We start from the raw sequence: 27,362 nt of genomic DNA on the forward strand, positions 1-27,362 counted from the left end.
GAGGCCCCGTGGAGTGACCTGCCCACCGTCCCCCAGCTGACAAGGGGCAGAGGCGGGGATTCGAACCCCTGACCTCTGAGTCCCAAGCCGGGGCTCTTTCCACGGAGCCCCGCCGCTTCTCCCTGAGCCACTCTGCGCCAAGCATCGCTCTGAGCGCTGGGGTCGATAGCAGGTCCTCAGGTGGTCCCACGTGGGGCTCCCCCTCTTCCTCCCCATTTTACAGACCAGGGAACCGAGGCCAGGCTGTGAGCCCGTCATGGGGCAGGGGGATGGTCTCTCCCCGACGCCGGTGTGTTCATTCCAAGCGCTTAGTCCAGGGCTCCGCACAGAGTCGGCGCTCCATAAATACTACTGAATGAACTTACCCCAGGTCACACAGCTGATAAGTGGCGGAGGCGGGATTCGAACCCATGACCTCTGACTCCCCCAGGCCCGGCTCTTTCCGCTGAGCCCCGCCGCTTCTCTAATTGGCCTAATTAGCCCCGCCCCGCCCTCCTCCCCTACCCATACATACGTGCCCGTACACGTACAGCGCTCTGCACAAAGTTTAGCGCTCGATAAATATTACGGAATGAATGAATACATAAGCAGACACTACGCACAGAGCCTCCGGCGGCCCTTTAAACTCCTCGCCTCATTTGCATAGCCCCGCCCCCAACGCCCAACCACCCTTTAAGCCCTCGCCTACTTTGCATAGCTCCGCCCCCGGCGCGCTTTCACCCCCGGTCCTATTTGCATAGCCCCGCCCTCTTCCTCTCGGAGCGACTTCGGACCGCCCATGAACCCCGCCTCTCATTTGCATAGCCCCGCCCCCCGACGCGGCGTCGGCCCGCCCGTGAAACCCGCCTTGATTTGCATATCCCCGCCCCCTCTTCGACGAGGCGTCGGACCTCCCGTGAACCCCGCCTCTCGTTTGCATAGCCCCGCCCCACCCTCCCGACGCCGCTTCTGACCGCCCCGGAAACCCCGTCCGAATTTGCATGTCCCCGCCCCCCCCGCTTCGACCAGGCCTCGGACCGCCCGTGAACCCCGCGTCTCATTTGCATAGCCCCGCCCCCCCGCTTCGACCAGGCCTCGGACCTTCCCCGAAACCCCGTCCTCATTCGCATAGCTCCGCCCCCCGCTTCGACGAGCCTTCGGACCGCCCCCGAAACCCCATCTCCATTTGCATAGCCCCGCCCCCGCTCCGACCGGGCTTGGGACCGCCCGTGAACTCCCGGTCTCATCTGCATAGCCCCGCCCCCCGCCGCGCCCCGGGCTTCGGACCGCCCGAGAACTCCTTGCCTCATCTGCATAGCCCCGCCCCCGCGTCGCCCCGAAAGCCCTCCTTCATTTGCATAGGCCCGCCTCCCTCCCGGGCTTCGTTTGCATGTCCCCGCCCCCGGCGGGCCGCCAGGGCCTCCGGCCGTTGGTTAACCCCCCGGTTCATTTGCATGTCCCCGCCCCCCGGCTCCCCTCCTCCCCGCCCCCGCCCGCTCTTTAAGGTGCCCGAGCGGCGGCGGCTGGGCGCAGCCGGGAGGTGAGCGGCGGTGGCGGCGGCTGCCGCGGCCCCCGTCGGTGTCGGTGTCCGTGTCGGAGGAGGAGGAGGCGGGAGCGGGTCCCGGCGGGTCGGTCCCTCTCTCTCTGTCCCTCCGGCTTTCCAGACGTTTCATCTCCGGTCGTCGGAAGGAGCGGCGGCGGCGGCTTCCCGGCCCCGGGGGTGACGGAGCAGCCTCCGGGGGGGGCCTCCGGGCGTCCGTGGCCCTCGGGCCGGGGAGGAGCCGGCCGAGGACTGGCCTCCCTGCCGTGAGTCCGGGGGCCCCGGGGGGCTTTGGGCCGGCGGGCGGCTCCCCGCACCTGGTCCCGGCGGGGGCCGCTCCTCTCCCCGTCCCACGTGGGGCTCCCGCTCTCGATCCCCCTTTTCCGCACGAAGGGAGCGAGGCCCGGAGCGGTGGGGTGGCCGGCCCCAGGTCGCCCAGCCGGCAAGTGGCGGAGCCGGGATTGGAACCCAGGACCTGCCGGGCCCGGGCCGCTTAGTCTCTCCTCTTTCTGGGACGCCCGGTGGCGGATGAGCGAGTGGGGAACGGGAGACCCCCCCCCCCCTCCCCCCCGAGGCTCCGGGACCTCCCCTGCCCCTTCCTCCCTTTGCCCTCCCTCCCCGCCCCCCCCCCGGGGCCCGGCCTGCCCTCCTCCCCACCCCCCCCCCCCCAAACAGGTTCCTCCGCTCCCGCGGCCGTGTCGAGACCGATCCCTCTGCCTCCCACTTTTTGGGGGGGCGGGGGAGGTGTGGCCTTGCTCCCGCCCCACCCCGGTTAGGGTGCCGGCCGACATCCGGGGTGACCAGCCAGGGGTGGTAATGATAATGAGGATGATGAGGATGATGACGGCATTTGTTAAGCGCTTACCATGTGCGAAGCACCGTTCCAAGCCCCGGGAAAGGGGGGTGAGAGATAAATAATAATAATAATAATAATGGTATTAAGCGCTCACCCTGTGCAGAGCGCCGTTCTAAGCGCTGGGGGAGATACAGGCTAATCAGATTGTCCCACGAGGGGCTCACGGTCTTAATCCCCATTTTCAGATGAGGTAGCCGAGGCCCAGAGAAGTGAAGTGACTTGCCCACAGTCACACAGCTGACAAGTGGCAGAGCAGGGATTCGAACCCACGACCGCTGACCCCCAAGCCCGGGCTCTTTCCACTAGGCCACGCCGCCGCTCTAAGATGCCCCCCTGAGCCCACAATCCCCCTCATTACCTTCGCCTCGGAGGGAGGGGGTCAGTATGGGGTCCCCCCAAGAGCCCAGGCTTTTCTTGGGGAACTTTCTAAAAACTCCACGGGATAGGAAGGAATTTTTCCCCCGGTCACCCACCCATTCCCTCCCGCCCCCTCTTCCCTTCGTCCACTAATTCTCCCCTTCTCCAGCAGGACCCTTTTCCAGCATCCGAGCTCCTCCGTTGGTGGCCCTGGGCCGGTGACTCTTCCAGAAGTCTCTGAGGTTTTAGAAACAGGTGGAGAGAAACAGCCTGTGGGCCCCCTTGCCCTCCTCTTCCTCCTCAGGGGGCTTGGCCTCCTGTCCCGCCCTTCCCCGGCTCCCCCTGCGACCCGCTCACCGGCTTGCCCAAGGTCAGAGGCGATGGGGCCCCGGCCCTTTTCCTGCGGAGACGCGAGGGCGTTCTCCGGGCAGCCGGGTCTCTATCGGTTGCCGAATTGTACATTCCGAGGGCTTAGTACAGTGCTCTGCACATAGTAAGCGCCCTATAAATACTATTGAACGATCTTGAGCGACAGAGAGCATCACCTGTAACTCGGGGCCCGGGGGGCGGTGAGGGGAGCGGGTATCCCCTCCGCTTCGGGGCATCCATCTCCCTCCCCGCAGAGGGAGGCGAAGCCAGAACACCCTTCCTTGCTGGGACTCCTTGCTGAGCCCCCGGGGGGGGGGCCGGGAGTCCAGACCACACAGAACGGCTCTCATTTAGCTGATTAATTTTGATGTTTAGTTTTTAACGGAAACCTGCGGTGAAATATAAGATCCTAATCACTGGCCATAATTACAAAGCAGGGCAAGTCACTAATTACAAAGCAGGATAAATCACCAAACCACCTTGTTTAAAAGGGTCTGAAATAGTAGAAATAGAATCCCCCACCTCCCCATCTGCCAGCTGGAGGGATGAGGGAGATGGGGACAGGAAGCCCCACTGGAGAGCGGAGCTTCCAAAGTTCCTTGAGGTAAACTTTAAAATGAGAAAAAAAAACCTTTTTAGGAAAAAATGGGGGGAGGGGGATAAAATAAGTCATTCAAGCAATCTTCTGAAACCTTAAAAAGAAACCCTAAAAAGCTTAGAAGATGGAAAAAATTTTGAGATCGCTTCCGACGGATTGGAGATGTTCTGGTTTCTCTCAGGGTGAACTAGGTGCCGATGGGGTGGGACAGACCCGGAGGGCTCGAGGGTGGGTCGGTGGCATTTATTGAGCACTCACTGTGTGTAGAGCACTGTCCCAAACCGGGCAGGAGCTCCTCTCGGCATGTGGAAATGGTGAGCAGGGAGCCAGGAGCCCCACTGGAGAGCGGATATGGGGCAGCCTCTGGTGGATGGAGCAAAGGATTCAGAACTCCCAGGTTCCGGCCCCCGAAGCCCCCCGCCACCGGGGACGGACCCCCGAGGGCTCCCGTGGGCATCCTCTCTCCCCGCCCCCCGACCCGGTGGTCAGCTAGGGACAGGGAAGGAGCTCTCTCTGGCTTTAGGTTCGGTGGAATGCGTTAACCTGTCTCGTGCAATCCATCGGTGGTATTTATTGAGAGCTTACTTTGTGCAGAGCGTTGCGCTAAGCACTTGGGAAAGGAGAATACAGAATAGTTGTCCTGGGAGAACTATCGGGACCCCGCTGGAAACAGGTTGGCAGTAGTGATGGTATTTCTTTATGAAGTGTAGTGTACTCACAGGCAGCAGTTAGTTGGCTTTGTCTTTGAAAGTGTTGTTTTAGTTGCCCACTCTTCACCCTCCTGCTGGGGGGCTTCTAGGGGCACCACGGGGGGCTTGGGACCCCTACCCTAATAGTGGGAAAAGCTGGGGACTCCTTTCCCTGGGGGGAGCTGGCCCCTGAAGCTCTGAGGCAGCAGGATCAGGATTGGGGCCAGACTGGTGAGACGGGGAACCGAGATAGCCCAGGCACCCCGGTGCTAAGGCCAGATCCGCCCCGGGCACTATAGCTCCACAAGATGCTTTTGCTGAATGAGCTGTGCCCAGTGTAACTCGAGCAAAGTCTTTCCTGCCAGCTGCTGAGCCTTTCCCAAAGTTGAGGGATTTCAGAGAGGTCTGAGGGATGACCGACGTCTGACTGGTAGGCGATTGAGAAGAGCTTGGGGGCTGGCTTTATGAGAGGAAATTGGCCGAGGCTGCTCCTGGAGGGATTTAGGCTAGACTTTAGGTAGCCCCCCCACCCCGGCAGAGAGGGATGGGGGAGGAACAGGCTTCCGAAGGGAGATCATGGAATTCTCTTCCTCAGAGATGATGTGGTCAGGAGGGGAGAGGGATCTTCCACACCTTTAAACTGGGTTAGGGGCAGGCGTACCCAGAGGCAAGGCACGAGAGAGTAACTGGTATCTGTTAAGCGCTTACTGTGTGCCAGGCACTGTGCTAAGCGCTGGGGTGGATACAAGTAAATCGGGTTGGACACGGTCCCTGTTCCATGTGGGGCTCCCAGTCTCAATCCCAACCACAGAGACCGGGGCTCTGACCGGACCGCTACAATGTGTCGAACCCTGGGGACCCCCACGTCTCCCGCCACCCAGATCCCTCCTGGCAGTGGTGGGCGGGCTCTGGGCTGGGTCTGTTTTCTACAGTGTTGGAAGGGAAGAGATGCTGCCGAAGGGATAAAGTAGGGAGGGAGCAGAGAAGTAGCGGCATCCGGCCCCACGGCGCCCGAGGGTGGGTCGATTGGTCAAATCGGGGGTGGGCCGCCATGAGAAGAGACCCGGGTTGCTGGCTCAAGGCAGTGGCTGCCTGTTCTAGGGGGGACCCTCATCCCACAGCCACCAGATCAGTGTCTGGGGAGCCTAGGTCACCGGTTTGGCCAGAGGCTGGGGTCGAAGATGGAGTTTGCCCCTCTCCTCCCCTCAAAATCCAGGGGGAGGGTTGTTGCCTGAAGAACCTTTAGGATTGTAAGCTCCTTGAGGTCAGGGATTGTGTCTGCCAACTGCGCTGTCCTCTCCCAGGCCCTAAGTACAGTGCTCTGCTCACAGTGAGCACTCCATAAATACCAATGATGGATGTATTGATTGAGTGACCCGCGACAGAACCCAGCCTTGGGGATGGGCTTCTCTCCGTGAGGAGGGGGAATCGATCCATCAATCAGAACTATCTATTGAGCTCCTACTGTGTGCGGGATACGGTCCTGAGCACTTAGGGGAGTGCAAGAGACGTAGGAGCCGCAATCCCTGCCCGTGAGGAACTTGCAATCCAACAGGGGAGAGGGTAATTTTCAGGGGAGGAAAAAGTGCTTCAGTGGTAGAGTCTGGAAGCGGATATGTACAGATGTGCAGTGCATCAAGAGATGCTGAGCTGAGAGTTGGCAGATATGATCCTGGGAGACAAAAATCAGAGCTGGGAGAGAAAGGAGGCGTCGTGGAAGGAGCCAGGCTCCCCGGGCCTCCAGGTCTCTCCCCAAGGATAATCCACACTCCGAGCACCTCCCCGGCTCCCTCTGTGATCTGTCGAGGGAGACCCGGGGTGGGGTCCAGGCTGAGCAGGAGGCAGTGTCCTCGAGAGCCCGGGAATGAGGACCACTAAAGAAAGGGTGGACTTTTGGCTCTGGCCCCATGGATTCTTTGTCTTGGACAGGTGGTGGTCTGGATGTTCAGAACTGACTAGTCCCTGGACTCCCCTGGTGAAAAGCGGCGGGGTCAGCCGGGAGTTGGCTGGGGTTGGGAAGACTTGACCGGTCCCCCTTTTCTCTCGGCACACCCCACCTTAGAGAAGGAGGAAGATGAGCGAGTCCAGCTCAAAGTCCAGCCAGGCCCAGGCCTCCAAGCAAGACAAAGACGGAGCTGAGAAGAGAGGGAGGGGTCGGCCCAGGAAACAGCCCCCGGTGAGTGGTTACGAGAGCGGGGGGAGGCCAAGCCCCGTCCCCCTCCTGCCCTGCGGGAGGGGGTGCTGGCACGGGGGGAGCCGGAAAGCCAGATGCCCGGGTTCAACTCCTGGCAGCGGGGGAAGCCGAAGGCCCCGGGGGAGCGAGGAATAAGTAGCTTTCTCCCCAGGGTGGGAGGAGATGGGATGAGAACCCAGGATTCTGGCCTCCCGGTCCTGCTCCCCCTCCCCCTGCAGCTGAGCTTGCCCGGTAGGGTTAAGTTGGCCGGTTGGTGGGGTCCGTCAGGAGCCCAGGAAGAGGCTGCATGATCCACAGCAGGGCCGCTTGGGAGGGGAGGTGGGAGCGTTGCACAGTGGCCCAGGTGCCCTGAGAATCTGGGAGAGCGGGCAGAGCTGGATGGAGCAGGGGGAGAGGTCAGGGTGCTGGGGACTGGGAGCGGGGAGAACCAGATCGCGGCCATGATGCTCTGGAGCAGAAGCCCCAACAGACTCTGGGACTGAGCTGCGGGACAACTGCTCCACCCCAGAAGCAGCATTCCACAGGGGTGGGACCTGCCCTGGATCTTTCCTAGCCTTTCCCCTCCCAACCCCATCTCTTTGCCCCTGGAGCTCTCTCCCACTTGAGGCAGTGGAGGGGGCAGAAGAGACTCCTAGGGGAAGGGGAGGAAAGGAGTGGAGGCTGCAGAGGTTTGGCTCTGGCTGAGTCTCCTCTTCTCTCTCCTCTTTTCCCTTCTCTTCTCTCCCCCACCCATAGGCTCTGCATTGTTTTAGGGAAGGAACACTTCTGGGGGCTCTGAGAGACCTTGGGGATGTATATCTCCTCCCCGCTGTCACCTGCTGCTCCTACCCAGGGGCTGGGTGAAAGAGGGCAGGGGATCCCCAGCTTCTCTCACTTTTGATGACCGTATCCCTGTGGCAGAGAGGGTTCTCCCCATTTCCCAGAGGGAGAAACAGAGGTCCAAAAGGAGGTAGGGGCTGGTTCATGGTCTCACCCAGCAATGAGAGGAGTGAGGATGGACGGGAGCCCCGGGGGCTGACCGAGAGGACAGAGTCTCCCTCTTGGTCTTCAACCGCCCCCCGCCCATTGATTTCCAGAAGGAGCCCAGCGAGGCCCCCGCTCCCAAGAGACCCCGAGGCCGCCCGAAGGGAAGCAAGAACAAGGGGACCGCCAAGGGACGGGTGAGTCTGGGCTGGGATCCCCGAGGAGGATGTGCGTTGGTTGGAAACCTCGGGTTGGAGGGTCCCGGAACCTCTTCGTGTGTGTGTGTGTCTTTGGGGGGGGTCTCCTGGGGCGAGAGACCCTCAGCTCTTTTCCCAGTAGGCTGGGGGATCTAAAGCATCAGTTGTGCCCCACTCCCAGATGGGAAGTGGGCGGAACCCAGGCGGGATGATGAGAATCCGGAGGATAACCGGGACCTATTTCTGAATGGAGGGGTGGGAGGGGGCGCCTCTCCCCGATCCCCCACCGCCAGGCCTCCCCCCAGCCCCACTCCCCGGTGGTAGGGAGGAGGAAGGTATGGACCGGCTCCGTGTCTGAGAGACAGAGGGCCCGGGGTTCTGCCCTGCTTAGAGGCTGCCTGTTGGGGATGGAGTGGGGGCAGGGAAGATGCTAGCAGAGGGCTGAGGCAGTAGCCTCCACCTCGCCTGCCCCCCGCGCCCCCGCCCCCCCCCCCCCAACCCCATCCTCTCCACCATGGTGACTCCTAAAGAGTCACTGATGGAAGATGGAGGTGAGTCATTGGGCGGGCCATCCCCCTGTCCCCCCTCCGCTCCCCGTGTCCCCCATCCGCCCTGAGGTAGGGGAAGGGGCCATATGTGACAGCGGAAGGGTAAGTTATTGAAAAGTTTCTTTGGTTTCCTTTTTTTTTTTTTAAGCCTCACGACTCATATCCTCTGAGTCACGGGGCTGGGGGCCCGTGGATCTGTGGGGGGGTGGGGGGAACGGGGGAGTCATGAGGGGGCCAGAGCAACCCTAACCAAGCAGGGGCAGAGATGCTCGATTCCCCCCAGGGGACAGGGAGAGGCACACATGCCACTCGGACCCCGCCTTGTCCCGCTCCCCGGGGGAAGGACCACCCCTTCCCCCTTAACGCCTCCCATCTCTGGGCCGCAGAAACCCGCCACGCCCCCGGCGAGGAAACCCAGAGGTCGTCCTAAGAAACTGGTAAGAAGCCGGCGGGGCGCGGGGCACGAGAGCCGAGGTGGGATGGGGTGACGGGGTCGGGTGGGCACGCTCCCTCCCAACAGCTCCGGGGGGCCTCGGCCTTCGGCTTCCCGAGGGGCGAGGGTGGGTGTAGGGAAATGAGCACAGCGGCTGACTTTGACCTGTAGCCCAGCCCTGCGAGGGGCTCTGCCCTTCCTGGCCTTGCAGCCAAACCCATGACAGTTCTCGCCTCTTCCTCCCTCCCCCCCCGCCACCCACCCCCAGCCCTCCCCTCCTCGCCCCTGCTTTGGTTCCCCGGCCCAGCCCGACCCTGCTCCCTGGGGTGACTCACAGGAAGCTGCTTGTTTTGAGTCTGCCTGGCACGGGGGTCCCCGGGGCCTGAAACTCGCCTCCCGTGTGGTGTCCCTGCATTCCTGCCTCATGAATGGACCCCACCCCCCAATCCTTCCCTTTGCCCCCTCCCCCCGCCCCCCCCCCCCCCACTTAGGGCTGCTCTCAGCCACGCTCTGTTCCGCCGCCTTCCCGCCCCTCCTCCCCCGCACACCCCCTGCCAGGGCCGCGGGTCCGATCTTGTTCCGGCTGCTACGGTCCCTGCCCCGGGTAGGCACCTGCTGGGCCCCGCGGGTGGAGGCCGGGGGCGGGGGGTGGAGGGGCTGGAGGTCAGGATGAAGATGGCACAGTGGTCCAGAGCCCCTTGGCGTTTCCTTCTCCGCAGCTCCCTCGGAGGGGGCTCCCGGCTCTGCGCACACAGGCACCCGCAGACTCGTGCGCACACGCGTCCCCGTCCCCCCGTCTGCGTCCGCTCCCGGACGCTCACGCCCGAGCTTTCCCCGCTCCCACGGTCGGCCGGGTCTCCGCCGGCCACCCCCGGACCGCCCCGGGCCCTTTCCCTCTGAATATTGCCCTAGCGCTGCTGTGAGCGGTGGAGGGGCGTCCCGGCTCCCCCACCCCGGCGTCCCCTCTGTCCGTCCGTCCCTCCCGGGCCGGGAGCGGGCTGAGAGCGAGGGAGCCAGCGCGCGAGGCTGAGGGTCGGGGGCGGATCCTCAAATTCCATTTTTGTTTTTATGAATGAAACAGCCGAAAGCGGGGCCTGCTGACTCAACCACACACTCAGCCCTGACTCATCCCGCCTGCAGCACGTGGGGCTGTGTGTGTGTGTGTGAGAAAGACGGGGGGGGGGAGGGAATGTGCGCAGCAGGTGGGGGACACCCCCCCCCCCCACATTCAGCTTGTACTCCCGTTCCCTCCCAGCTCCACTTTGTTGAGGGGAGGGGAGGGAGAAAGGCCCCCAGCTTGACTCATTTTCCTCCCCCCAACCCCTCCCCCCCCGCAGGAGAAAGAGGAAGAGGAGGGTATTTCCCAGGAGTCCTCAGAAGAGGAGGAGGAGGAGCAGTGACCCTTAGCCATGTGGGGCTGCTTCACCCCGTGGGCACAGTGGCTCCTGGGAGACGAATCAGAAAAACCCTCCCTCCCTCACTTCCACGATACGCTCCCGGGCTCCTGGAAACGCGGTGGGAACCCCCCCCCCCGTGGCCCTCTGGGCCCGGGCCAGCCACCGTTCTGGTTTCCCGCGGACGAGGCCGAGGGCGATCGGCCAGCCGGCGCCCCTCGCCCACCCCCGCCCTCGGCCCCGTTCCCCCTCTCGCTTCCGGGCTCCCCCTCCCCACCGGCCCTCAGGGAGGCAGGGAATGGGGACCGAGCTGGGTCGGTACCCCACGCGGCCTCACCTGGCCCATCTCCCCACGCCCCCAAGTAACGCTGCTGTTTTTCGGCCCCTTCCGGTCCCGGCCCTCTTCCCCGATCCCGAGGAGGCATCCTGGATGCCCCTCGCTCTGCCCGCCCCCCAGGTTCTGCATGCATCCGCCCGGGGCCCCAGCAGCCCACCCGAGGGGGCCGGGCGGGCCCCAGCTGCCGGGCTTCTGGGCTTCGGTCTCCCCGACTGTAAGTGGGGGCCGCGGGAGGGAGCGGGGGGGGGGGGGGGGAGGGCCTTCGTCTCCCCACCCGCCTGCCCCCCTCACGGGCTCCAGCGTTGCCTCCGCCACTCACAAACTACCTCTAGGTGACTTCGAGTTTCATTCTCAACCGCGGCGGCTACCGCTGCTGCCGTGACCGCTGCTGACCCCGGTTTAGTGACTTACATTTTAGTGTGGCTAGTCTGGCCTCTCCTCCTTGCCCTCCTCTGCCCTGCCCTCCCTTGCCCTCCGTCCCTCTGAAAATCACGGAAGGAGCCCCGGGGCCAGCATCGGCCGCTTTAAGGGCTATGACCTATGGGGAAGAGGGCCCGGGTACCAGGGGAGGGGCAGGGGCCGGCCTCCTCCCCGCCTCCCCCTCCCCTGCCCCTCGGGGTTGCCTCCCAGGCTGAGCTGCCCGGCGGGGCGCAGCCTCGAAGGCTTGGGGCCTGGAGACGGGGCAGGAGGTGCCCCTCGAGAGATGTCTTTAGTTTCCTATTTGCAGTTACTTGAATAAAGACCTTTTCTGGAGCCTCCTGGCCTTATCCTCGTCTTTTCCCCCCGAGGCTGTTTTTGGCCATAGTCTCCACCCACGATCCAGCAGCGAGGGCACGGGGGCGGGTAGGGGCAGCAAGGACACGTTGGAGTGGGAAGAGGCGATGAGGCTCCCCCGAGTCCCTCTCCACGGGCCCTGGGGGACCCCGGTCGCCCAGGGAGTTAGGCCCGGCCCACCGAGAGCTGTGTCCCCGTAATAATAATTGTGGTATTTGTGAAGCGCTCACTAGGGGCTAAGCACTGGGGTGGATGCGAGGTATTCGGTTTGTCCCTCGTGGGGCTCACGGTCTTCATCCCCATTTTACAGACGAGGGAACTGAGGCACAGAGAAGCAAAGTGGCTTGCCCAAAGTCACCCAGCAGGCAAGTGGAGGAGGCAGGATTAGAACGCACATCCTCTGACTCCCAAGCCCGTGCTCCTTCTACTAAGCCACGCTGCTTCTCATCTCTACCACGGATCCATCAAGGGTATCGTTAGAGCACTTAGTGCATGCAGAGCACTGTCCTAAGTGGTTGGGAGACCCATTCCCTGCCCACAGTGGGGTTCAGCCTAGAGGGCTATCAGCCCGCTGACCCCCAACTTCTCACCTCCCCCGGTAAGGTTCCGAGCACTGGAAGGGCCCACAAGTCACCTGGTCCAGCCATCTGCCTCCAGGAAGCCAACCGGGCTAGGGAGGTGACCGTTTTCCTCCCTGGCAGCAAGTCCGCTCCTCACTTCCGACCAAGATCCCTCCTGCTGCAAGTCAGGCCCATTTCCCTCCCTGGTCTGGGCCTCACGGCCATGGACAACTGCTCCTTAGCGATGGATGTCCAATCTCCTCTTCATTTATCTGAGCTCAACAGCCTCGGTTCCCGAATTCAACCATTCCTGGAGGGACCCTCAACTGGGTCAGGATCCCAGTCTCCATCCTTGCCCGAGGGTCGGGCCCAAACCCATCCCAATCCTGGCTAAAGGTTGGCTTGGGACGCCAGAGATGGGCTTGCGATCGCTCCTGCTCGCCGCCATCGTGCTTGGCTTGTTTTTCCCTTTGGCATCTCGCCTCAGCCCCGTTGCCACGAGTCAGTTGCCCTGGGCCCTGCCCACCTCCACCCCCCAAAAAGGGGGAGAAGCAGCATGGCATAATAATGATGGTATTTGCTAGGCGCTTACTATGTGCCAAGCACTGTTCTAAGCGCTAGGGTAGATACACGGTAATCGGGTTGTCCCACGTGGGGCTCACCGTCTTCACCCCCATTTTACAGACGAGGTAACTGAGTCCCAGAGAAATGAAATGACTTGCCCAAAGTCACACAGCTGATAAGTGGAGGAGCCGGGATTAGAACCCACGACATTTGACTCCTAAGCCCATGCTCTTGCCATTAAGTCACAGTGCTGCTTCACGCGTAGCGGGTAGGGCGTGGGCCTGGGAGTCAGACACGGGTTCTAACCCCAGCTCCGCCAACTCGTCTGTTGTGTGACCTCGGGCAAGTTACTTCACTTCTCTGTGCCTCAGTTCCCTCATCTGTAAAATGGGGATCGAGACTGTGAGCCCCACCCGGGACAGGGACCGTGTTCAACTTGATTTGCTTCTGTCCACCCCCGTGCTTAATACAATTCCTGGCACACAGTAAGCGCTTAACAAACACCATCATTATTATCACGATTACTCTGCACCCTCTGCTCCTGCCTCTATTCAGCTCCCTCTGGTCCAGGGACCACTTATCCAGCACTTCCCAGGGCTGGGCTGCCCGGCGGAGCCCGAGACCGCGCGGAGGCAGGACGCTGGGCTGCTGGGGCCCTCGGTTCCGGGGAGATGCCACCGGACGGAAACCCCATTCGGTCCCCACGACTGGAGTCTCCCCCCACGTTCCTCTCCACAAAACATTTTATTTACAAACTATATTATACGGACCAATGTACACGGGGCCCAGCCAGGTCGCAGCGACTGGGGCCCAGGGCCCCACCCCCTCCTGGGAGGGAGGCAACCTCCTCGGGCAGGGCCCGGCACCGAGGAGGCGTCTGAGGAGTGGTCATAGGTCTACTTGAAGGGTGGCCCCCGGTCAGAAGCCTAGCTGGAACCGGGCAGGGGGATGGGCCAGAAGAGAGGGATCAGTGGGGCGCGCAGAGTCGCTCCCACTTGCGGGGCGCAGGAGGGGGCCAGAGGGGAGGCTGGGAGACGAAGTGCAAAGTGCCCGGCGGTGGGCAGGCGGGGGGCCGGCGCCTCTGGGTCCCGGGGCCACCCCCCGCTCCCCGGGCTCCATCCGTTCTGGTTGCAGGAGTGTAGGGAGGGAGGCCCGCGCTCAGGTCTTCACGTCCAACAGGGGCACCCGCTTGTGTTGGTAGCTGCTGCGCCAGCCGTGCACCACCTGGGCGGGTGGGGGGGGCGGGGAAGACCCTGGCATCAACTCCCCTCCCCTCGACCCCCCCCACCCCGCCCTCCCGCCCGGGCCCAGGACCGGCCGCCTGGTCGGCCCCCGGGCCCTCACTCACCCTGGGGTCCCCCACGTCGCCCAGTAGCTCCTGCTCGGCCTCCTGCAGCTCCTCGGTCGGGTCGTAGCTGTACAGGGGCAGCAGGTGGTGTCGCAGCCGGTCCACTCTGAGAGCCGAGAGGCGGGGAGGGGGAAGCTGCTGGGGCCAGGCCGGCCCCCAACGCCCCGGGGAGGCGGGGAGGATGGGGGGCCGGGCTGGGCTCTCCATCTCTCCCTCCTGGGACTGACCGCGGCCCGTGATCCCTTACGGAGCTCCAGGCTTGGGCACGCCATTTCACTGTCCAATCCTCCTCCCTCGGGAAGTGCCTCCTCAGGTCTGACCCAACCCTCCCTTGCTGCATTTTAGGCTTATTTCCTCGGGCTCGGGACCCCGTGGGTCTGGGCCACCCCCGCCATGTCCCTCCCACCCCGGGGACTCCCCGCGGGAGCCCCAGCCCCACCCGCGCCCCAAGACTCACCGCTTCTTCTTCCGGATATACATCATCTGCAAGACAGACAGGGGCGGACCCTTGGGGGGGGGGGGCGGGGGGGGGCGAAGACCCCCGAACAAGAAACCCCCGCCCCCGTATCCTGGAACAGGGCAAATGAGGCTCAGATGGGGGAGGAGGAAAGCTGCTGTGGAAAGGGGAAACCCCCTCCTGCTCCAATGCCCCATCCGTCTTTCCTTCCCCCGCCCCCACCCACCCGGCCTCAGCCTTACCACAGCCAGGACGACCCCCATGAGGGTGATGAGGATGAAGGGTCCCAGCACGTAGCCCACCAGGGAGTCGCTGTTGGCCCTGGGGGCACTAGGGGCCGTCGTGTTACTCATCACATCGGCAACGGCTGGCAGCGGGGCTGGTGGCGGTGGGAGGGGCCGGGGGTGGGCATCGGCGAGGCCCCTCCTCCCGGGAGCCCTGAAGATGGGGCGGGGACGTGTCAGTCCATCGATCGATGGTATTTATTGAGTGCTTACTGTGGGCAGGGCACTGTAGAAGCGCTCGGGGGAGTACAACAGAGTCGGTAGACTCCTTCCCTCCCCACATCGTGCTTACAGTCTAGCGGGGGCGACGGACATTAATATAAATCAAAAATCATTGACTTCACTCGGTAACATCATCCTATCGGTGGCACTTGTGCCAAGCGCTGTTCTAAACTAAAATCCGCCCTTTCCTCTTCATCCAAACCGCTCCACACCGATCCGAGCACTTCTTCTATCCTGCCTCGATTACTGCATCAGCCTCGTCGCTGACCTCCCTGACTCCTGTCTCTCCCCACTCCGGACTTCACTCCACTGCCCCCGATCATTTTTCTTTTTAATCGTATTTTGTTACGTGCTTACTATGTGCCAGGCACTGTACTAAGTTCTGGGGTAGATGCAAGATAATCAGGTTGGACACAATCCCAAGTTCCACATGGGGCTTCTCTGAACATTTTCTAAAAAGAAAATAAAAAAATATCAAGTGCACATCTCCCCACTCTTCAAGAACTTCCAGTGGCTGGCCATCTAACTCAGCGTCACACGGAAACTCCTTACCTTCGGCTTCAAAGCACTCCATCAGCTCTCCCCCTCCTCCCTAACCTTGCTGATTTCCTACTACAACCCAGCCCGCACACTTCGCTCCTCAAACGCCAACCTTTCGCTCCATTTCAGTCTCATCTGTCTCACCCCCGACCCCAGGCCCACGTCCTTCCTCTGGCCTGAAACTCCCTTCATTTCTGACAGACCATCATCCTCTCCACCTTCAAAGTCTTATTAAAATCATATTTCCTCCAAGAGGCCTGTCCCGACTAAGCCCTCGTTTCCCCTACTCCCTCTCCCTTCTGCGTGGCCTATTAATTTGGATCTGTGCCCTTTAAGCACCCGATATTCACCTTTCCCTCAGCTCCACCGTACTTACATCTACAATTTATTTTATCGTGTCCCCGTCTACACCGTAAGCTCCCTGTGGGCAGGGAACGTGTCCACCAACTCTATTGCATTCTACTCTCCCAAGAACTTACTACAGTGCTCTGCACACGGTAAGCACTTAATAAATGCCATTGACTGATTGATTTCATACAAGATAATCAAATTGGGCGCAATTAGCAGTCTAAGGAGAATGGAAAGCTGGTATCCGATCCCCATTTTACAGAAGGGGAAACTGAGACCTAGAGACGTTAAGGAACTTGCCCAAGGTCACGGAGCCGATAAATAGCTGAGCTGGGATTGGGTCCCAGGTCCCCTGAATCCAGCCCTGTGCTCTTTCCACTAGGCCATGCTGCTTCTCCACCTCGGGGCCCAAGGTATTGGGGGGTGGAGGGGAGAGAGTCCAAGTGACACCCCCAAAGCTTCTCCCCAGGGAGGGGGTTCCCTCAGCCAGCTCCACCGCCCCCCCCAGCCAGCCCTTTTGGCCCCGTGCCGGACAGTCCGGGGGTGCTTAGCCGGACTCCCGACCAGGACACGAGACAGGCCAGGAGGCTGAGTGACAGACTCCTGGGACTTGGGTGGGAGACCGAGACCCTCTGGCCTCGCCCGAGGTGAGGACCCCACTCCGGTTCCCGCCGAGGGCAGCCACCACAGGGTGGTCTAGCCCAGACCCCGAGACCCCTCTGACCCCATCAGAGGGCTCGGGGAGGAATGGGGGAGCAGGCCCCCCCCGCCCCTCCGGTTGCCCGGCGGGCAGGTCGGGCTGAAGGGGAGAAGGGGGGCCCGGGGGACTCACCTTTGGTTCATTTGTATATATTTTAATTACCCTATTTATTTTGTTAATGAGATGTACATCCCCTTGATTCTATTTATTGCTATTGCTTTTGTCTGTCTCCCCCGATTAGACTGCAAGCCCGTCAAGGGGCAGGGATCGTCTCTATCTGTTGCCCAATTGTACATTCCAAGCGCTTAGTACACTGCTCTGCACTTAGAGAAGCAGCGTGGCTCAGTGGAAAGAGCCCGGGCTTGGGAGTCAGAGGTCGTGGGTTCTAAACCCGGCCCCGCCACCCGTCAGCTGTGTGACTTTGGGTAAGTCACTTGACTTCTCGGTGCCTCAGTTACCTCATCTGTAAAATGGGGATTAAGACTCTGAGCCCCACGTGGGACAACCTGATTACCCTGTATCTCCCCCGGCGCTTAGAACAGTGCTAGGCACATAGTAAGCGCTTAACAAATACCAACATAACTATTAGTAGTAGTAAGCGCTCAATAAATACTATTGAATGAATGAATGAGGAAGGCCTCAACCTAGAACCCTGGGACTCTGAAGATTAATTCATTCATTCAATCACATTTATTGAGCACTTACTGCGTGCAAAGCACTGTACTAAGCACTTGGAAGAGTACAACATAGCAAACGGACACATTCCGGCCTACAAGGAGCTCGGGGGGCTGTGGGGGCACGTCCGATTTCTGGCCTTGCTAAAAAGGCGGGTGGTTCTGCTCCAGCCCCCACCTTGGCAGCCCCACTGACGTGCCCGTTTACTTGGATTGATGTCCATTCATTCATTCGATAGTATTTATCGAGCGCTTACTATGTGCAGAGCACTGTACTAAGCGCTTGGAATGAACAAGTCGGCAACAGATAGAGACGGTCCCTGCCGTTTGACGGGCTTACAGTCTATCTTTCCGCCCGTCTGGACCGTGAGCCCGTTGTGGGCAGGGATCATTTCTCTCTATTGCTGCGTTGTACTTTCCAAGTGCTTAGTACAGTGTTCTGCACACAGTAAGCGCTCAATAAATACGATCGAATGAATGAATCCCGGGCAGCCGCAGGACCACCCACCCCGACCGATGAGGCACTGGTGAGAAGCAGCGGGGCTCAATGGAAAGAGTACGGGCTTGGGAGTCGGAGGATGTGGGTTCTAATGCCGCCTCCACCGCTTGTCTGCTCTATGACCCTGGACAATTCACTTCACTTCTCGGTGCCTCAGTTACCTTAGTGGAAAGAGCCCGGGCTTGGGAATCAGAGGTCATGGGTTCTAATCCCGGCTCCGCCGCTCGTCAGCTGTGTGACCTTGGGCAAGTCACTTCACTTCTCTGTGCCTCAGTTACCTCACCTGTAAAATGGGGATGAAGCGTGTGAGCCTTACATGGGCCAACCTGATTACCTTGTATCTACCCCGGCGCTTAGAACAGCGCTTGGCACAAATACCAACATTATTATTATTATTATTAAAACGGGGATGAAGAACGTGAGCCCGACGTAGGACAACCTGATTACCTTGTATCTACCCCGGTGCTTTGAGCAACGCTTGGCACATAGTACGCATTTAGCAAATACCATCATCATTATTATTATTATTATTAAATTAAAACGGGGGTGAAGACTGTGAGCCCCACAAGGACCAACCTGATGACCTCGTACCTACCCTGGCGCTTAGAACAGCACTTGGCACATAGTAAGTGCTTAACAAATACCAACTTTATTATTATTAAAACGGAGATAAAGACTATGAGCCCCATGTAGGAAAACCTGATGACTGTCTATCTACCCTGGCGCTTAGAACAGTGCTTGGGACATAGTAAGCACTTAACAAATACCAACAATATTATTATTATTATTATTATTAAAACGGGGATGAAGACTATGAGCCCCACGTAGGACAACCTGATGACTCTGTATCTACCCTGGCGCTTAGAACAGTGCTTGGCACATAGTAAGCGCTTAACAAATACCAACATTAAATACTAACATTAACATTATTATTATTATTATTAAAATGGGGATGAAGACTATGAGCCCCACGTAGGACAACCTGATGACTCTGTATCTACCCTGGTGCTTAGAGCGGTGCTTGGCACATAGTGTCACTTAACTTCTCGGTGCCTCAGTTCCCTCATCTGTAAAATGGGGATTAAGACTGTGAGCCCCACGTGGGACAACCTGATTCCCCTGTGTCTACCCCAGCGCTTAGAACAGTGCTCGGCACATAGTAAGCGCTTAACAAATACCAACATTAAATACCAACATTAACATTATTATTATTAAAATGGGGATGAAAACTATGAGCCCCACGTAGGACAACCTGATGACTCTGTATCTACCCTGGTGCTTAGAGCGGTGCTTGGCACATAGTAAGCGCTTAACAAATACCAACATTATTATTATTATTATTTTATTATTAAAAAAGGGGATGAAGACTGTGAGCCCCACGTGTACCAACCTGATGACCTCGTATCTCCCCGGGTGCTTCGAACAGCGCTTGGCACAGGGTAAGCGCTTAACAAATACCAAGATTATCATTATTATTATTAAAATAGGGATGAAGACTATAAGGCCCACGTAGGACAACCTGATGACTCTGTATCTTCCCTGGTGCTTGGAACAGCACTTGGCACAGAGTAAGTGCTTAACAAATACCAACATTATTATTATTATTATTAAAAAAGGGGATGAGGACTGTGAACCCCATGTGGGCCAACCTGATGACCTCGTATCTCCCCCAGCGCTTGGCACAGTGCTTGGCACAAAGTAGGCGCTTAACAATACCACCATTATTGTCGTTATTGAAGCAGCGTGGCTCAGTGGAAAGAGCCTGGGCTTTGGAGTCGGAGGTCACGGGTTCGAATCCCTGCTCTGCCACTTGTCAGCTGTGTGACTGTGGGCAAGTCGCTTCACTGGGCCTCAGTGACCTCATCTGTAAAATGGGGATGAAGACTGGGAGCCGCACGGGGGCCAACCCGATTCCCCTGGGTCTCCCCCGGCGCTCGGAACAGTGCTCTGCACAGAGGAAGCGCTTAACGGATACCGACATTATTATTATTCTCTGTGCCTCAGTGACCTCATCTGTAAAATGGGGATGAAGACTGGGAGCCCCACGGGGGGCCAACCCGGTTGCCCTGGGTCTCCCCCGGCGCTCGGAACAGTGCTCTGCACAGAGGAAGCGCTTAATAACATTAGTATTAGCACTGAGGCCTTACCAACCCAGCTCTCCCCACTGGGAGAGGATGGGGCAACATTCCCTGACCCCAACCTCTTCCAGGGGGTGGAAAATGCCCCCTGGTAGGGACCCAGGTGTTCTCCATCCCCCCGCCTCGCCCATCCCACCCCCAGGCCTGGCGGCCGGTCCTGGTGCCCGATTAGACCGTGAGTGAGCCCGTCCTGGGCAGGGACGGTCTCTATCTGTTGCCTAATTGCGCGCTCCGAGCGCTCAGTCCAGTGCTCTGCACGTCGTAAGCGCTCAATCAATACCATTAAATGAGTCTCCGCCCAGGCTCCAGCTGGGGGAGGGGAAAGGTCGGGGGGCAGGAGGTCTCCCGGCCTTCCTCTCCCCGCCCCCGGCTCCGGCCGGAGCTCCGGCCGGGGGCCGGGCCTGGGTTCGAGTCCCGCCCGCCGCCCGCCTTACCTCCTGCTGCGGGGCCCCGGCGGCGCAGGTTCCCCGGAAGGGCCGGGGCCGCGCGTGATTGACGGGCCCCGGACAGGGGGCGGGGCCTCGGCCGGGGGGGGCGGGGCCTCGGCCGGGAACCCGCCAATCGCCAAGGCCGACGGAGGCGGGGGAGGGAGGAGCAGCCAATCGGGAGGCGGCCCGGACGCCCGCTGCGGGGCCGGCGTCGGGCGGCAGGGGGCGGCAGAGGACCGCCCAGCCGCCCGCCGCCGCCGGGAATCCGAGATCAGGTCGGTATTTGTTCAGCGCTCACTATGTGCCCTGATGACTCTCTGTCTACCCTGGCGCTTAGAACGGCGCTTGGCACATAGTAAGCGCTGAACAAATACCAACATTATTATTATTATTATTAGAACGGGGTGAGGACTATGAGCCCCACGTAGGACAGCCTGATGACTCTGTATCTACCCTGGCGCTTAGAACGGCGCTTGGCACATAGGAAGCACTTAAATACCAACATTATTATTATTATTATTATTATTATTATTATTATTATTATTAAAACGGGGATGAAGACTATGAGCCCCACGTAGGACAACCTGATGACTCTGTATCTACCCTGGTGCTTCGAACGGCGCTTGACACATAGTAAGCGCTGAACAAATACCAACATTATTATTATTGTTATTATTATTAAAACGGGGATGAAGACTATGAGCCCCACCTAGGACAACCTGATGGCTCTGTATCTACCCTGGTGCTTAGAGCGGTGCTTGGCACATAGTAAGCGCTTAACAAATACCAACATTGTTATTATTATTATTATTATTATTAAAACGGGGATGAAGACTATGAGCCCCACATAGGACAACCTGATGGCTCTGTATCTACCCTGGTGCTTAGAACGGTGCTTGACACATAGTAAGCGCTTAACAAATACCAACATTATTATTATTATTATTATTATTATTAAAACGGGGATGAAGACTATGAACCCCACGTAGGACAACCTGATGACTCTGTATCTACCCTGGTGCTTAGAACAGCGCTTGGCACAGAGTAAGCACTTAACAAATACCAACACTATTATTATTATTTGTTAAGCGCTTACTAGGTGCAGAGCACTGTTCTAAGCGCTGGGGGAGATACAGGATGATCGGGTTGTCCCACGTGAGGGTCCCGGTCTTCATCCCCATTTGACGGTGGAGGGAACTGAGGCCCGGAGAAGTGAAGTGACTTGCCCACAGTCACCCAGCTGACAAGTGGCAGAGGCGGAATTCGAACCCATGACCTCTGACTTCCAAGCCCAGGCTCTTGCCACAGAGCCACGCTGCTTCTCTAATTCCAAGCGCTCAGTACAGTGCTCTGCACAAAAAGTAAGCGCTCAATAAGGACTTAATAATAATGATGGTATTTCTGCAGCGCTTACTCTGTGCCGGGCACTGTGGTAATGGGGAATGGGGAGCCCCACATGGGACAATAATGATAATAATAATAACGTTGCTATTTGTTAAGCGCTTACTATGTGCAGAGCACTGTTCTAGGTGCTGGGGTAGACACAGGGAAATCAGGTTGTCCCACGAGAGGCTCACAGTCTTCATCCCCATTTTACAGATGAGGGAACTGAGGCCCAGAGAAGTGAAGTGACTTGCCCACAGTCACACAGCTGACAAGTGGCAGAGCCGGGATTTGAACCCCTGACCTCTGACTCCCAAGCCCGGGCTCTTTCCACTGAGCCACGCCGCTTCCTATCCCCCTTCCCCCAGTACTGAGAACAGTGCTCGGCACATAGCGCCTAACAGACACCATTAGTATTTTTATGTGGGGCTCGCAGTCTTCATCCCCGTGTTACAGATGAGGGAAGTGAGGCCCAGAGAAGGGAAGCGGCTCGCCCGAGGTCACACAGCAGACGAATGACAGAGCCGGGACTAGAACGCGGGTCTTTCTGCCTCTCGGGCCCGTGCTCTATCCACCAGGTCACGCCGCTTCTCTAATCCTACAGGCCACAGCTCTCCCCGCTTGTGAAGCCTTCCCCAAATAACCCTCCAGCCTTCCCCATCATAGAAACCCTTCAGCCATTTCTAGAATCTATGAACTTAATTATACCCTTCCTCAGCACCTGGCCCACGTCCGCCATCTGGCCTGGAACTCCCTCCCCCTTCATATCGGACGGACTACCGCTCTCCCCATCTTCCAAGCTCTCCTAAAATCCCATCTCCAAGAATACCTTTCCCAAGTACAATATGACAGGGCAGGTAGATGTGATTCCCGCCCGAGAGCGGTTTATAGTCTAAAGGGCGGCAACTGGCCAACCAGGAAATAGTCCCCCAGAAATCAGCCAGGAGCCACCCAGCTTTGGGACCCTCTTCTCCCTCACCAACCGCCATTTCCGGCCTCCCGCCATTTTTCCACACATTCGGGGAGGCTGGGGCTCAGGCCCACAAACACGCAAACCCGTACACGCTCACTCCCAGAATCACGTGCCCGGGCCAGGGCACAGACGCCCCGGCGTCCACGCCATCCATCCTGGCTCTTCCCATCCTGTCCGGACTCGCCCCTTCCGAGGAAGGTTTGGAATCTAGGAGCAGCAGTTCACACGGCAGGAGAGCAGGGAGGAGGTAGGAGAGCGGGCAGGAGAGTGGCACGAGGTGGGCGAAGCAACACAGCGACCTGCGGTGCCAGGGTAAAACCCAGCCCTCAAGCCAGCTCTCTCCCTTCTATCCGATTCCTCCCACACTCCTAGGAGGAGGTGGAAAGACCAGGCTGTAGCTGGTGTCTGCCACAGGAAAACTCGGTTAACCAGCGGGCCCGCGGCTGAGGAACGGATCCTCCGCCTCCTCTTTCTCCTTTTCCTTCGCCTCTCTCCTGAAAAGCTGCTGAAAATGAAAAGCTGCCAACGTGCAGGGCAGTATGTGCAGGGTGGGGTGGCATGGGGCGGGAGGAGGGGGGAGCGGGCAGGCCGGGCGGGCGCGGGGTCGGGTGGTGCACGTGAGGTGGAGCAGCGTGTGCGGGGCAGGGTGGCACATGCAGGACACGTGCAGGGAGGGGTGGCGCGATGGAGGGTGGAGGGGAGGAGAGGCCGAGTCTCCCTCTGCCCTCCCCGGCGGGGGCACCGGGCATCCCAGGCCCCGAGGGGAGTGGGGCTAACGGGACCGGGGGCAGCTGAGAGGGAGGAAGAATTTGAAGAGAGGAAGTTTGAACCCTTCCCTCCGACCCTTTTCCCCTGCCACTCTGCTGCCAACCGCCTGCCCACCTGCCCCGGTGAGGGGCGGCCCGGAAGGGGCAGCAGGGGCCTAGGTGGGGGTCTCAGACTCACCACAGCAGTTCTCTGGAACCCAACTGGCGAGGGGCTGCCTGCCCCCAAAGGCACAGGGTCTGACTCTGTCTGGGGGGCCGCTGGGAGGAGCAAGAAATGCAAGCTCACTGTGGGCAGAGACCGTATCTACCAACTCTCTTATATCATCCTTTCCCAATCGATGAGCACTGTAATAATAATAATAATAATTATGTTGGTATTTGTTAAGCGCTTACTATGTGCAGGGCACTGTTCTAAGCGCTGGGGGAGATACAGGGTAATCGGGTTGTCCCACGTGAGGCTCACAGTCTTCATCCCCATTTTCCAGATGAGGGAACTGAGGCCCAGAGAAGTGAAGTGACTTGCCCACAGTCATACGACTGACAAGTGGCAGAGCCGGGATTCGAACCCATGACCTCTGACTCCCAAGCCTGGGCTCTGTCCAGTGAGCCACGCGGCTTCTCTACTCCGCTCCCAGTAAGTGCTCAGTAAATGTCATCGATCGATTGACCAGTGGCCCCCAAAACTTCAGCCCGGGTAAAGCTCGAGACCCTCCCTCCTGCCCCGAGCCCGTGGATCCTCAAACGGCAGGGACCGTCTCTATCTGTTGCCGACTTGTTCATCCCAAGCGCTTAGTACAGTGCTCTGCACATAGTAAGCGCTCAATAAATACTATTGAATGAAATACTATTGATCCTTCTCCTGCCAGAAGGATGGTCCGCGGCTTCTCCTCCCCATCTCCCGGTCGTCTCATTTTCCCTTTTCTCCCCTCTAGTCCACTTTTCCTCTGGCCTCTCCTCTTCCCCGTCGTCATGACATCGCAACAGATAGAGGGATGGATCTGCCACGGCCTCCTCCTCCAGCACGGCTTAGGGGGAAGAGCCCATGGCTGGGGTGCGGGAGACCCGAGTTCCAATCCCGGCTCTGCCACTGCCATTCATTCATTCGATCATATTTATTGAGCGCTTACTGCGCGCAGAGCACGGTGCTAAGCACATGGGAAAGTACAGCCCAACGAAAACCAATGACATTCCCTGCACTTGCCTGTTGCGTGACCTTGGACAAGTCACTGAACTTTTCTGGGCCTCATATGTAAAATGGTGATTACACTAGTCAGCCAGTTAATTGCATTTATTGAATGCTTACTGTGTGCAGAGCACTGTACTAAGCACTTGGGAGAGTACCATGTAACAAGAAACACATTTCCCACCCACGATGAGCTTACAGTCTACTATTCTCCTTCCTGCTTAGATTGTGGGGCCCACAGGAGACAGGATCTGCCTGAACTGATTGTTTTATCTACCCTAGTGCTTAACACAGTATTTAGTTAACAGCGTGGCTCAGTGGAAAGAGCCTGAGCTTCGGAGTCAGAGGTCATGAGTTCGACTCCCGGCTCTGCCACTTGTCAACTGTGTGACTGTGGGCGAGTTACTTCACTTCTCTGTGCCTCAGTTCCCTCATCTGTAAAATGGGGATTAAAAGTGTGTGAGCCCCACGTGGGACAACCTGATGACCCTGTATCTCCCCCAGTGCTTAGAACAGTGCTCGGCACCTAGTAAGCGCTTAACAGATACCAACATTATTATTATTATTATTGTTAAGGAGAAGCAGCATGGCCTAGTGGATAGAGCATGGGTCTGGGACGCAGAAGACCTGGGTTCTAGTCTTGCCTCCGTTACTTGCTGCTGTGTGAGCTTGGGCAAGTCACTTCTCAGCGTGGCTCTGTGGAAAGAGCCGGGGCTTGGGAGTCAGAGGTCATGGGTTCTAATCCCGACTCCGCCACTTGTCAGCTGTGTGACTCTGGGCAAGTCACTTCACTTCTCTGGGCCTCAGTTCCCTCATCTGTGAAATGGGGATTAAGACTGTGACCCTCACTTGGGACAACCTGATTACCCTGTATCTCCCCCAGTGCTTAGAACAGTGCTCTGCACATAGTAAGCGCTTAACAAATTCCAACGTCATTATTATTATTCCCTGTGCCTCAGTTCCCTCATCTGCGAAATGGGGGTTGAGACTGGGAGCCCCATGTGGGACAACCTGATTACCTCATATCTGCCCCAGCGCTTAGAACAGTGCTTGGCACATAGTAAGTGCTAAACAAATACCAACACTACTATTACTATTATTATCATCATGCATTCAGAAAGGCTGCCTTTTAAAAAAATATATTTTAAATGGTATTTGTTAAGTACTTACTATGTGCCGGGCACTGTTCTAAGCGCTGGGGTAGAGATCTTTCTTCTTTGAGGTATTTGTTAAGTGCTTACTTTGTGCCACGCACTATACTAAGCGCTGGGGTAGATACAAGAACACCAGGTTGGACACGGTCCCTGTCCCATCTGGGGCTCACGGTCTTAATCCCCATTTTACAGGTGAGGTAACTGAGGCACAGACAGGTTGGACACAGTCCCTGTCCCACGTGGGACTCAGTCTTAATCCTCATTTTGCAAACGAGGGAACTGAGGCACAGAAAAATGAAGTGATTTGCCCAAGGTCACACAGCAGACAAGGGGAAGAGCCACGACTAGAACCCAGGTCCTTCTGACTCCCAGGCCCGTGCTTTATCCATTAGGCCAGGCTAATTGTGGTTTTTTCTTAAGTGCCTACTATGTGCCAAGCGCTGTTACTAAGCGCTGGAGTAGATATAAAATAATCAAGTTCTATAGAGGGCTCACAGTCTAAGTAGGAGGGAGAACGGGCGTTGAATCCCCATTTTGCAGATGGGGGAACTGAGGTACAGAAAAGCGACTTGCCCAAGGTCACACAGCAGACAAATGGCCGAGGCGGGATTAGAACTCAGGTCCTCTGGCTCCCAGCCCCATGTTCTTTCCACTAGGCCAAGCTGCAGAATAATGAAGTGATGCCATTCTCTGCCCACAAGGAGTTTACACTTTAATGGGGGGGGGGGGCAAATACAGGTTATTTATAACCACCCTGATCAAAATTAATAAATTGAGCATACACATGAGGACTAAGGAGGGTGTAAATAGAAGCAGTGTGGTCTAGTGGATAGAGCACAGGCCTGGAAGTCAGAAGGACCTGGGTTCTAATTCCAGCTCTCCCACTGTTTGCTGTATGACCTTGGGCGAATCACTTCACTTCAATGACCTCAGTTTCCTCAACTGTAAAATGGGGATTAAGACTGGGACTCTCCATGTGGGACAGGGCCTGCGTCCAACCTGATTTGCTCGTGTCCACCCCAGCGCTTAGTACAGTGCCTGGCACATAGTAAGTGCTTAAGGAATACTATAAAAAAAGTGCTTCAAGCAGGTATAAATTGGTCCTTTGCGAGATGCGGACCACTAAGCGTCAAATAAATGTCAGCGAAACTAGCGAATTTTAGACTTTATCATCTACAACCTCCCTGAATCGCACCTGATGAGATGGAAGCCACGAACTAATTCAATTCTTTTCCAGTCATCTCAAGCGTTTAGTACAGTGCTCTGCCCATAGTAAGCGCCCAAATACCATCGACTGATCTTCCCTCTAGCCTCGTAATTCCCACTGGAACAACTGCCAGGTTGAAGGAGGGTGTGTATTTTACAATCAGCTGGAAACCCAGACTGCTGAAGCCTTTTGTTTCCCGGCACTCAAAAGGCGCTCAATAAATACCACTAATGACCATGGCATGTTCCCCTGCTTCCTTTAGTCGAAGATGCTCTGGCAAAAACCCGCACTCAAGCACAGAGCAGGCCAGCCTAGGGTGGGGTCTCTGAAGGCAGTGCTACACTGTACTCTCCCAATCGCTCAGTAATAATAATAATTAATAATAATTGTGGTATTTGTTAAACACTAAGCACTGGGGTGGATACTGGCAAATCAGGTTGGACACAGACTCTTGTCCCATGGAGGGCTCACAGTCTCAATCTCCATTTTACAGATAAATAAATAAATAAATAAATGGTGATATTTGTTAAGCGCTAACTATGCGCAAAGCACTGTTCTAAGCGCTGGAGGATATAAGGTGATCAGGTTGTCCCATGTGGGGCTCCGAGTTTTAATCCCCATTTTATAGATGAGATAACTGAGGCAACAGAGAAGTTAAGTGACTTGCCCAAAATCACACAGCTGAGGTACTGAGGTGCAGAGAAG

General features: G+C 58.0%; 2 protein-coding genes across 5 annotated transcripts; one reads left to right on the forward strand and one right to left on the reverse strand.

The window, feature by feature from the left end:
- The first annotated feature begins 2,910 nt into the window (after positions 1-2,910).
- HMGA1 (high mobility group AT-hook 1) lies at positions 2,911-10,275 on the forward strand. Of its 2 annotated transcripts, none has more exons than XM_029068255.2 (5): positions 2,911-2,987; positions 6,451-6,564; positions 7,659-7,742; positions 8,677-8,727; positions 10,061-10,275. In XM_029068255.2, the coding sequence occupies exons 2-5, from the start codon at positions 6,463-6,465 to the stop codon at positions 10,121-10,123; spliced, it is 300 nt and encodes a 99-aa protein (XP_028924088.1). In that variant the 5' UTR covers positions 2,911-2,987; positions 6,451-6,462; the 3' UTR covers positions 10,124-10,275. The 2 variants fall into 2 exon arrangements, with proteins under 2 accessions (XP_028924088.1, XP_028924089.1); XM_029068256.2 differs by lacking the exon at positions 2,911-2,987 and adding an exon at positions 3,033-3,102.
- Positions 10,276-13,072: 2,797 nt separating this feature from the next.
- On the reverse strand, positions 13,073-20,041 carry SMIM29 (small integral membrane protein 29). 3 transcript variants are annotated; one of them, XM_029069234.2, is made up of 5 exons: positions 19,997-20,041; positions 14,400-14,595; positions 14,158-14,183; positions 13,701-13,806; positions 13,073-13,576 (listed from the first exon to the last, which is right to left on the reverse strand). In XM_029069234.2, exons 2-5 carry the CDS (start codon positions 14,508-14,510, stop codon positions 13,511-13,513), a joined length of 309 nt encoding a protein of 102 aa, XP_028925067.1. In that variant the 5' UTR covers positions 14,511-14,595; positions 19,997-20,041; the 3' UTR covers positions 13,073-13,510. The 3 variants fall into 3 exon arrangements, with proteins under 3 accessions (XP_028925067.1, XP_028925068.1, XP_028925066.1); XM_029069235.2 differs by lacking the exon at positions 19,997-20,041 and adding an exon at positions 17,586-17,627 and having other exon boundaries at positions 13,701-13,767; XM_029069233.2 differs by lacking the exon at positions 19,997-20,041 and adding an exon at positions 17,586-17,627.
- Between the last annotated feature and the right edge of the window lie 7,321 nt (positions 20,042-27,362).

This window comes from Ornithorhynchus anatinus, chromosome 7, assembly GCF_004115215.2.
Source record: "Ornithorhynchus anatinus isolate Pmale09 chromosome 7, mOrnAna1.pri.v4, whole genome shotgun sequence".
In the NCBI taxonomy this organism is placed as follows: Eukaryota; Metazoa; Chordata; class Mammalia; order Monotremata; family Ornithorhynchidae; genus Ornithorhynchus; species Ornithorhynchus anatinus.